At 42.7% G+C, this 11,740-nt stretch overlaps 2 protein-coding genes across 2 annotated transcripts in view; both read right to left on the bottom strand.

Moving 5' to 3' along the window:
* Window positions 1-11,740, bottom strand: part of arhgap5 (Rho GTPase activating protein 5) — an 84,853-nt gene that overhangs the window by 54,957 nt on the left and 18,156 nt on the right. The window lies entirely within an intron of this gene.
* LOC124855171 (zinc finger BED domain-containing protein 4-like) lies at window positions 9,335-11,724 on the bottom strand. Its single transcript, XM_047344787.1, has 2 exons — window positions 10,624-11,724; window positions 9,335-10,457 (listed from the first exon to the last, which is right to left on the bottom strand). The coding sequence occupies exons 1-2, from the start codon at window positions 11,029-11,031 to the stop codon at window positions 10,170-10,172; spliced, it is 696 nt and encodes a 231-aa protein (XP_047200743.1). The 5' UTR covers window positions 11,032-11,724; the 3' UTR covers window positions 9,335-10,169.

Below are 11,740 nucleotides of genomic sequence, written 5' to 3'. Positions count from 1 at the left end.
TGCTGCGAGAATGAAAGAGAAGATTAATCTGATTGGATTTGTTATCATACGATGACCAATAACATGTTATGCCATTTTTCCACTGGCTCAATTTAGCCCAGCTCCGCTCTACTCAACCCACTTTCCAAGCGCTTCCGAAGGACACCATTTCAGCTTTCTGACTTACACCCAGGCGGCACGCTGTATTTAAAACCATCCAAAATCAGCTGATCACACTTAAAAACAGCTGTTCAGATGCACAAACATTTCACCGAAAACACATAAAACAATGCCACAATGAAACAGGTTTGGTTCGTAGATTTATTGACGGTCCTTCGAGCAAACCCAAAAGGTTGCAAAATGGAGAGGAGCCGGCCAAAGAAGAGCCCATGAAAAAGGGACTTGATTGACGTGATTACATAATATGAGTCAACAAAGTAAGAAACTGCAAAGATTGAATTGTTTCTTGACCTGAGCCCACACTTTGAGGGAGTGTCAGATCACTGGAATCTAGGGATGTGTTTCGAATTCTGTACTTTTATAGGTACCAACCGAATTCCATCGGTATTACTGAGTACTGATTCATGTAAAAATCAAATAATATCATGTTTCCATACCTAAATGCATCATTGTGACACTGAGGGAGTAGAAGAGTGGGTGATTTTCCATACCAGACATTAACACAGCATTGCTTGCACAAGAACGTAATGATGTCAGTAGCCACTGGTAACAGTCAACAAAGCATGGCTGATAGAAGGAGCTCAAAAGTATGGCTCCACTTTTCAAAATGCGATGCAGATTACGCTCGCTGCAATATTTGTGACGCGAAGTGCAAGACCAGCGGCGGAAATACTTCTGATCTGAGAAAGCATAAGGTTTTTCTCAAGACTGAAAGAGTCCACAATTTTCGTCAGCCTCAGATATACGGCTACAACTCACATTCAGCGCCGTTAACAAGCCTGCATCCGTTAGGGACTCGTCATATGCGGCCAGCAACATGGCTGAATTGTTAATTTGTTCATTATAAAAAAAAAAAAAAAAACACTGCGTAGATAGTTAAGGGTTGTCGTGTTTAAGAAATGTTTGAAACAACTGAGATGTTATAATACAAACAGCTGAATTTGATATATTCATTAAAGTTTATATATTCAGAAATGAATATGTTAAACAAAATTTTTTTGAGATTTTATTATTAAATGAATTAGCATTTATTACTACATAAACACACACAATAGTACTGAAAACTGGTACCAGGTATGGGTTCAAATGTTAAAAGGTACCCATCCCTACTTGTACCTTATATAGAGGTATATTGGGCCACCGTCCATTTTGTGAGGTAAACAAACTGACTAGACCTCCCAGCATGCATTGCACCTCTAACATCACAGGCAGAGGTGATAGGTGTCCTTCCAGCCGTAGTGTGCTGCTGGTACTATGCAAGGAGATAATCTCTGGAGAGGCAGAAGTTCATGGGCGGGTTTATTTCACTTCACCACACTGGCCAATTCCATAGAGCTTGAAAAAGCTGAGGAACTTGTTCATATAAAAAGATCAGAAGATATACCGATTGAAGACCACCTTGGGTAGATCCACCCAGCGGAAGTTGAAAGAAAACCACAGAAGTTTATTTTCCATAAATTTGTAATAATTTCACAGTGCTCACACTCACAAACTGTATTATAATCCCTTCATAAGTTTGCAACATACACAGATTTGAGTAAGCATAAACCACAAACATTTTCACACCCACAAAAAGCAGAAACTGCTCATCATTTTGTAAAGATGTTAAAGGTTACATCTACACGGTGCTACCTTACAATCTATTGACTTTAATAAATGGTAGATTTCTCTACTTCTATCAGTTTTGCTGCAAAACAGAAAACAATTATTTAATCAGTCCTCAGGGGAGGAGGCAGCTGAAATGGTTTTCTGCACAAAAGGCCACAGTCCCATTTTAAGCTGAAACACATTTTACCTGCCGGAGAGGTTTAAGTATAAAAATCTTGCATCTGCTGAAGCCTCAAGGTACTGATAAACCTAGACACAAACAAAATAATATTGAAAATCAGACCCTGTGCTCACAATTTCTTCTCTCCCATCACCTCTTTATCTCTTCAAATTGCTAAACACGTTGTCATTTTGACAGCGTGAAAAATGCATTTTACGTTTGAGCTGTTGCCTTAAGAACCCAGAGCTTCTGCTTTGTTATCCTGTGAGGTATGTCCACCTCCTTATTCATAGTGAGATATGTCTAGGGTGAAAGAGTGAGAAACAAACAGAAGGGGTGAGGCTTGTCCCAAATCTGTCAGGAATGTGAGCCCTGCAGAGGAAAAATGGTGGCGCTTTCTTCTGCATGAAGTGAAGACGTGTGCAGTTTACGTCCAGAAACAGGGTTTTTAGTGAAACCCCTCTAACCCTATATCTTCTGCATCATTTTCTCTCTCGCCCATTATCATGTCCTCTTTGACTCCATTCATAAACCTCCTCTTTGGTCTTCCTCTAGGCAGTTCCAGCATCGGCTTACCGATTTACTCACCTTCTCTTTACACATCCAAACCATCTCAGTCTGGCGTCTCTGGCTTTATCTTCAACACATCTAACATGAGCTGCCCCACTGATGTACTGATTCCTGGTCCTATCCCTTCTTGTCACTCCCAAAGAGAACTTTAAAATCTTAATTTCTGCTATCTGCTGCCTCCAGCTTTATCTCCTGTCTGTAAACCATACAGCATCACTGGTCTCACCATCGTTGTGTGCACGTTTCTGTTCTCCACTCATTCCAACCTATTGGACACGTTTCTTCACCTCTTTTTCACACTCAACGTTGCTCTGGACTGTTGACCCCAAGTACTTAAAATCCTCCCCCTTCTTTATCTCTGTTCCCTGTAATCTCACGGTTCAACTTGGGTTACTCTCTTTCACAGCTAAACTTCATTCCATTCCTTTCCAGGGCAAACCTCCATCTCTAGTTTTACCTTCACCTGCTCCCTGTTCACCACAGTTCATATTGTAAATAGTAAATAGCTTGCACTTGTATAGCACTTTATCAAGTCCCCAGAAACCCCAAAGCACTTTACTGGTCCTTCTCAAAATATTAGCATATTGTGATAAAGTTCATTATTTTCCATAATGTCATGATGAAAATTTAACATTCATATATTTTAGATTCATTGCACACTAACTGAAATATTTCAGGTCTTTTATTGTCTTAATACGGATAATTTTGGCATACAGCTCATGAAAACCCAAAATTCCTATCTCACAAAATTAGCATATCATTAAAAGGGTCTCTAAACGAGCTATGAACCTAATCATCTGAATCAACGAGTTAACTCTAAACACCTGCAAAAGATTCCTGGGGCCTTTAAAACTCCCAGCCTGGTTCATCACTCAAAACCCCAATCATGGGTAAGACTGCCGACCTCACTGCCAGAAGGCCACTATTGACACCCTCAAGCAAGAGGGTAAGACACAGAAAGAAATTTCTGTACGAATAGGCTGTTCCCAGAATGCTGTATCAAGGCACCTCAGTGGGAAGTCTGTGGGAAGGAAAAAGTGTGGCAGAAAACGCTGCACAACGAGAAGAGGTGACCGGACCCTGAGGAAGATTGTGGAGAAGGGCCGATTCCAGACCTTGGGGGACCTGCGGAAGCAGTGGACTGAGTGTGGAGTAGAAACATCCAGAGCCACCGTGCACAGGTGTGTGCAGGAAATGGGCTACAGGTGCCGCATTCCCCAGACCTGGGCTACAGAGAAGCAGCACTGGACTGTTGCTCAGTGGTCCAAAGTACTTTTTTCGGATGAAAGCAAATTCTGCATGTCATTCAGAAATCAAGGTGCCAGAGTCTGGAGGAAGACTGGGGAGAAGGAAATGCCAAAATGCCAGAAGTCCAGTGTCAAGTACCCACAGTCAGTGATGGTCCGGGGTGCCGTGTCAGCTGCTGGTGTTGGTCCACTCACTGTGTTTTATCAAGGGCAGGGTCAATGCAGCTAGCTATCAGGAGATTTTGGAGCACTTCATGCTTCCATCTGCTGAAAAGCTTTATGGAGATGAAGATTTCATTTTTCAGCACGACCTGGCACCTGCTCACAGTGCCAAAACCACTGGTAAATGGTTTACTGACCATGGTATCACTGTGCTCAATTGGCCTGCCAACTCTCCTGACCTGAACCCCATAGAGAATCTGTGGGATATTGTGAAGAGAACGTTGAGAGACTCAAGACCCAACACTCTGGATGAGCTAAAGGCCGCTATCGAGGCATCCTGGGCCTCCATAAGACCTCAGCAGTGCCACAGGCTGATTGCCTCCATGCCACGCCGCATTGAAGCAGTCATTTCTGCCAAAGGATTCCCGACCAAGTATTGAGTGCATAACTGTACATGATTATTTGAAGGTTGACGTTTTTTGTATTAAAAACACTTTTCTTTTATTGGTCGGATGAAATATGCTAATTTTGTGAGATAGGAATTTTGGGTTTTCATGAGCTGTATGCCAAAATCATCCGTATTAAGACAATAAAAGACCTGAAATATTTCAGTTAGTGTGCAATGAATCTAAAATATATGAATGTTAAATTTTCATCATGACATTATGGAAAATAATGAACTTTATCACAATATGCTAATATTTTGAGAAGGACCTGTATACTACAATCAGTCTTCCACCCGTTCATGCACACATTCACACACTGACAGTGGTAAGCTACATTGTAGCATTTGGGCAATCACCCTACAATCATTGCCACCGAGCCCTCTGACCACCATCAGCAGGCAAGGTGGGTGAAGTGTCTTGTCCAAGAATACAACAACTGAGCCAGATGGAGCGGGGGTTTAAACTGGCAACCCACTGGTTATAGGACAAACCCCTACCACTGTCGCTACCGTTGCCCCCGCCGAGCCACAGTGCCCCCCACCAGGCAATGATGTTTGCAGATGACAGTGTCTCCTACACCATTCCTCTTCCCATCCACACTATGGTAGAACTGCCTGAACCCTGCTCCTAAGCTTTCGACCCTTGCTACCTTTGCACCTGGTCTCCTCAATACACAGTATGTCAACCATCCTCACGTCAGCCAACTCTCTTGTCTTGTCCAGTCATAGTCCCAACATTCAAAATGTCTACTCTCAGTCCTAGACTTGCCTCTCTTCTTCTCTCTCTGCCTGCCGACACTTCGTCCTCTTCTTCTTCGCTGACCAACTAGCCTAATTCTCACAAGTATCCTATCACTTACCAGCAATGGTGGTCGTTGTTAACCCGGGCCTCGACCAGTTCATTATGGGAGTCATGTTCTTGACTCATGTGATAGATATGACAAACGTTTAATGCCAAATGCGCTCACTGACACAACCTGCTGCATCCATTGGGGCTTAGGACTGGCAAAATCGGGCACAGGACACTGTCCCTATTTGAGGGTGCTAATTAAATTACTATGGGTGAAACATTTTATCACGTTAACTGTTTCATACATACATCATATCTGTTAAAGCTCCCATGTTGATGGGTAGGTAAGGTTTTTTGTGAAAATATCGAATGCAAAGGTTTCGAGAGGTCTTCCTGTAGTGGGGGAGTCCGTTATGATGGGAGTTTACTGCTGCCGAAGCCTATTTTAAAGCAAACCACACATCTAGCATGTAGCTCAGTTAGCTAAAGTCATAAACTACAGAAACATATGGCCTGTAAATGGCCTGTACTTGTATAGCACTTTATCAAGTCCCCAGGTACCCCAAAGCGCTTCACACTACATTCAGTCATCCACCTATTCACAAACTGACAGTCTCCTTTCTGGAGAGGGGAATCGTCCGAGCTTCTACTGGCAACAACTTAAAGCTCACCCTCTACCGATGATCCACATAGCCCTGTCTTTTAGGATTTAACCCTTTCTCTCTCCTAGACATGGCGATTGACTGAGCTTAACTGTAACTAACTGTATGTGCTCTCTTTCAGACTCTAACCTTGAAAACTGGCTCAGAGTTTATCTGTTCTTTCTTTCTAGGTGAAACGACTAAAGGAGCTCCATCCATTAACATTTACTTTTCATTCCCATAGAACGTACTCCTGGATCAGTGCTTCTTTGTTCTCTTTGTGTCTCTGCTCTGTTCTCTCTAACCCCCAGTCGGTTGTGGCAGATGGCTGCTCACACTGAGCCTGGTTCTGCTGGAGGTTTCTTCCTGTTAAAAGGGAGTTTTTCCTCTCCGCTGTCGCTACATGCATGCTCAGTATGAGGGATTGCTGCAAAGTCAACGCCAGTGACTGTCCACTGTCTCAACATGCTCATCCGGGAGGAGTGCATGCTGCAAGTCACTGACTGGATGCAATCTGCTGGGTTTCCTTGGATAGAAAAACCTTTTATCCAATTTGAATAAACAATTAACTTTGACTGCACTGTTCAATGCTTAGGATTAATTGGAATGCATGTACCTGACTGTTGTGAAGTGCCTTGAGACAACGTGTTGGGAATTGGTGCTATATAAATAAAACTGCATTGAATTGAATTGTTGAGCTAAACTGTAGCAACAGTGGCCCTGGGGCACACTGACAGAAGTGAGGCTGCCATACACAGGTGCCACCGAGCCCTCTGACCACCATTAGTAGGCAAGACGGAAGAAGTGTCTTGACCAAGGATACTACAACTGAAACAGACATAGTGGGGGCTCGAACCGGCAACCCACCAGTTACAAGACGAACCCCTGTCGAACTTTAAGTTTCAATTAATTACATTACAACTAGGATTGACAAAAGGAGCTGGATTTGGTCCTTTACCGATTTCAGTAGGGGTGGGCACCTTTCACATCTGAACCAATAGTATCGATACTCGGTACCTGGGAATCAATACCGGTACCAGTTTTCGGTACTTTTGTGTGTGTTAATGTGGTAATAAATATTAATGCGTTTAATAATAAAAATAAAAAAATTTCAATTTAACATATTTATTTCTCAATATATAAACTTTAATGAATATATCAAAACAACATCCAGCAGTTTGTATTGTAACATCTCAGTTGTTTCAAACATTTCTTCAACATTAAAACCTTTAACTGACTACGCAGTGTAATGCACAAATTGAAACCCAGCCATTTTGCCGGACAATGAGTTGCTAACGAATGCAGGCATGCTAACGGTGCTGAATGCAAAGAGTTGTAGCAGTAAATCTGAGGATGACGAAAATAGTTTCTTCAGCCTCAACAAAAATCTTGTGCTTAACCAGGTCAGTGTATGTACACACACACTTAGAAGAATATATAAATGGCTGGGCCCATTGTTTTCTCTGACTGCAGCCTGTTGAAGCCGTCTACATATATTTGACAGAATACCCTTACGGGGAAAAAAACAAAACAAAACTGAACTGTTTATTTATCTTCTATCTACAGTATTTATAAATTATGTCCATATCTATCTTTTTTTTATGAATTTGAACTCTTTCAATCTTTCTTATTTCTCCATCTTTCTGTTTCTTTATCACATCTTTAATCTGTATCTGTCTCTTTCCATCTTTCTTTCTCTATCATGTATGTATTTATTACCAAGCTCAGTCTTTTAGATCTAGGGGATAATTTCATCTCCGAAAGCCAAGCTCATTGGCGGGGTGCCCCCCTACACTGTAGGTGCTTCCTCAAATTAGAAATATTCCCACCGATGGCCAAGCACATTGCATCACAAATATTACAGCGAGTGTAATCTTCACCGCATTTTGAAAAGTGGAGCCATACTTTTGAGTGCTTTCTATCAGCCATACCTGCTTTGTTGACGTAGCAGCGGCTACTGACTTCATCACGTTCTTCTGCAAGCAATGCTGTGTTCATGTCCGGCATGAAAAATCGCCCACTCTTCCGCTCCCTCAGTGTCACAATGATGCATTTAGGTACGGAAACATGGTACCGTTTGATTTTATGTGAATCAGTACTCGGTAGTTCCAACAGAATTTGGTCAGTACCTATAAAAGTACAGAATTTGGTACCCATCCAGGATTCCAGTGATCTGGCACTCCCTCAAAGTGTGGGCTCAGGTCAAGAAACATTTCAATCTTTGCAGTTTCTCACTTTGAATACTCACAAGCAACCAGGAAAAAAAAAACATGCCAGGACAATTTATTTGATCGGAGGCATCGAAGTCTGGAGGAATACCTTTCAGTTTCTCATAGGGTGAGTTTGACAACGTTTTTTTGTAGAAACTATTAAGACGCATCATATTGAAAATAAATCATGTATTTTCAGCAAAGCAGACAAGTTCACGTAAACCTGATCAGTCAAATATTAAAAGCTGAGAGAAATATTCCCTTTGTTTCCCGTGTTCAGAATATGTAAAGCCACGTCAACTTTGATGAAAACGGTGCAAAATCCTGCTTGAGGAAAAAGAGCCAGCTTTCAGCTGCAGTGTGACCCGTCCACCCCCTGTCACCTGTGTTCCTGCCCTGTGTGAACCTGGACTCGCCATGAACAGGCAGACTTATCTTTATTCAAAGATCAAGCCTTTCTGTTCCAATGAAGCGAAGGACATTACATGCCAAGCACCAAAAACCACAACACAAAAGAGCACCCAGAAGAGGATGATGATGTGACACTGTTACTTTTGGTGTTGGACCACTTGTTTGCTGAATATTGGACCATTTGCACGTTGTTGAACGTCACTATGCCTTTCCAACGGCATCGGCCATTTTGTACCGCAGGATTGTCTGTCCTACAAAACCCAGCGGCCCCTGCGGCTGATAAGACAGGGGCGTCGCAGCCCTGAGGCCACCGTCAACTATATAACAGAGGATGAGACGACCCACCAATTGCCTTCAGCTGCAGACCGTGACACGGTTACCAACATCAGAAGCATCACTTGGAGAAGAGTCCCAAGTGGATTTCATTTATTCTCCTTCGTTGGCCAACAAATAATTTATAAAAGAGGTTTCTGGAATAAGAAGGCCAGAAATTTCACTTTGCCAATCGAAGACGTGAGCTTAACACGTAACCAAAAAAAAACCCACGGAGTTTCAAGGAGACGAATTGCCACCTTGTTTTGGTCCTAGTTGACTGCTGATGGTCAGCTCATATCTTTCCTTTTTGCCAAGGAGGACAAAGGACGAAGATTGACCGCTTTTCCTGAAGTTAACTATGGACGCACATTAACTTCCAACTTTCCCCTTTCTCTCTCAACTCCGCTCAGAAGGAAGGCTTCAACTAGGGTTGGGCGGTATCCAAATTCTGATACCTTCATACCGTCTCCACATTTTACCTCGGTAAATGGCATTACCGTGACTAATTAAAAATTATGACTTAAGGCTGAGACGGCATCACCAAACTGTTGACTTGTGCCTACTTGTTCAGAAATTAAATACCAAACACTAATAATGAAACAATAACAACATAATGTGCACAATATTAACGTTTATTAGAAACTGCTTAAAAAGTACAAATATAACAGTCAAAAAAATTAAATTACCCTGACCACCCAAAATAGTTTTTGCGCAGAATGCGCAGACAAATCAATTAAATTAAATCACAGCCTGAACAACTTTAAATAACAAAAAGAGCGACCTTTAAAAAAGTGGTAAAAGTAAAAGAAACAAATAATAGCAGTGAGCTGGGTGGCAAGTGTCAACAGGTTTAGTCAAGATTTTTAGCCAGAAAAACCAGCATGTTAACTTTTTCTGGATTTAACAGGGAACGTTGGGGACTTACAACTTTTCCCGCGGTGCTGAAAACCCGTTCCGACGGCGAGCTTGTGGCACAGACGCACAGGTGCTTTCTGGCCACCCGTGACATCAGGGGCAAACGCCGGGCAGCACATTTCCACCACAGAAGTGGGTCTTTGTCTGCTTGGATAACGGGCTCCAAATAGTAGGCTGTTATTTCAGCTCCAACTCGGTCTTCTACGCTGCCGATGGGACCTGCCCATGCATCGGCTTGTTTTTGCAGAAGACTTCCCAGAGTCACCCTTTTTCGTGGGGGTTCGGGTTGCGCCTCTCCCTCTTCCACTCTGATGATAACCACTGGACCTGCTGGTGCTTGGTTCTCTAAGCTCACGATCTCAGCCTGTAATTCTGCCTTGGTCTCAGCCAATGCGCTGGCATCAGTCTCATATCCTCCACGGTAACAAGGGTCGAGGAAAGTGCATTTTCGCATTAATTTGCGCACTGAATCGGATTCATATTTGGCCTCTAGCTTTTTTAGAATTCCAGTTTTGATTGACTTTGTTAGCTGGAGGTCATATTCTGACAAAGCCAACACATTGTCCCTGCATAGATGGAGTATGGGGAGAATAGAGGAACTGGTCACATAATGTTCTCCTGACATAATGTTCTCCTGACAAAATATCAGTGAAGTCACCGACTGGTTTCAGTGCGTCGTGAACAGCTTTCAAGACGTCTGTGTCCTGCCAGGTCAGGGACAGGCTGCTCCTTCTGTCGTCAGACAAGACGTGTCTGATCCCCTGGGCCTGCTCCAGGATGCGCTCCACCATTGCCAGTTTGGAGCCCCAGCGAGTTGCGCAGTCCTGCCGATTGATGAATTAATTAATTAATAAACAAATGAATTAATATATGAATAAACAAATGAATTGATAAATAAATAATAAATAAGCCCCTTAATGTATATGATTATATTTTTAGTTTGCCTATGTTATAACAGATTCAGATTTTTAGATACACATTTCTGCTTACCGTTATGAGGCTATGTTCTGGGAGTCCCAACTCCACTTGCTTCTTGTGGAGTTCACTCTTACGTTGCCAGCTGTGTGAAAAGGCCCTGACAATACAACGGCACACTCCGAGGGCGCGCTCGGTTTTTTGCCTATTGTCCTGCATTGCATTTGTGACAGCCAGGTTTAGATTGTGACCGAAGCAGTTAAGCCACGGCCACTCCAGGGACCTGATTGCGGCAGAAATGTTGGCAGCGTTGTCAGTGGTTATGGCTGAAAGTTTTTTCTCGTCAAGTTGCCAGTCCTGAAGTGCAACTCTGAGCGCTGCAGCAAGGTTGTCCGCCGTATGACTCTCAGGAAAATACGTTGTTTGGAGGCATTTGGATTCAAGTTTCCACTCAGGTGTAATGGTGTGGACAGTCAGGGACATACAGGTCCTTCTCAAAATATTAGCATATTGTGATAAAGTTCATTATTTTCCATATGAATGTTAAATTTTCATCATGACATTATGGAAAATAATGAACTTTATCACAATATGCTAATATTTTGAGAAGGACCTGTATATGGAGTCATGTTAACTGATGACCACATGTCAGTTGTTAAAGAATAACTCTCGGCCTCTGACAGCAGTACTTGAACCTCGTCTCTAACTTTAATATATAAATGTGGGACGGCTGTTTGTGAGAAATGTTTCCGTCCTGGTAGCTCGTACTGGGCATCTAGGACCTTTACCATGTCCTTAAAGGACTTTTTTTCCACCGTGTGGAAAGAGACCATTTCCTTTGCCAAGTATTTTGTCACTGCATCCGTGCAGGTTTTCCAACGGACACTGTCCCTTTTGTACTTCGATGTTTTCCCGAAGGCCCCTATTATTGTCGACTGCGTATAAGTGGCGGTGGACTTAGTTGTTGTTGGTTTTGGTCCTGCATTGGTATCAGCGGGAGGTGTTGAAACTGTTGCGCTTATTGAACTCGGGGCCAAATGCATCCTCGCAGCAGTGAGTGGATGGTTAACTCTGAGATGGGTCCTTAGGTTTGACGTGTTTCCGTCCCTTGCAGTCACCTTTTTATCACATAATTTACATATTGCCTCATCAGTATTTACTGGCTCCCCCTTCTCATTTGCTAGGAACCCGA

The sequence above is a fragment of the Girardinichthys multiradiatus genome, chromosome 19, assembly GCF_021462225.1.
Source record: "Girardinichthys multiradiatus isolate DD_20200921_A chromosome 19, DD_fGirMul_XY1, whole genome shotgun sequence".
NCBI classification, from domain to species: Eukaryota; Metazoa; Chordata; class Actinopteri; order Cyprinodontiformes; family Goodeidae; genus Girardinichthys; species Girardinichthys multiradiatus.
Note: the sequence above shows the minus strand (reverse complement) of the source record. Positions and strands in the feature narration are given on the sequence as shown.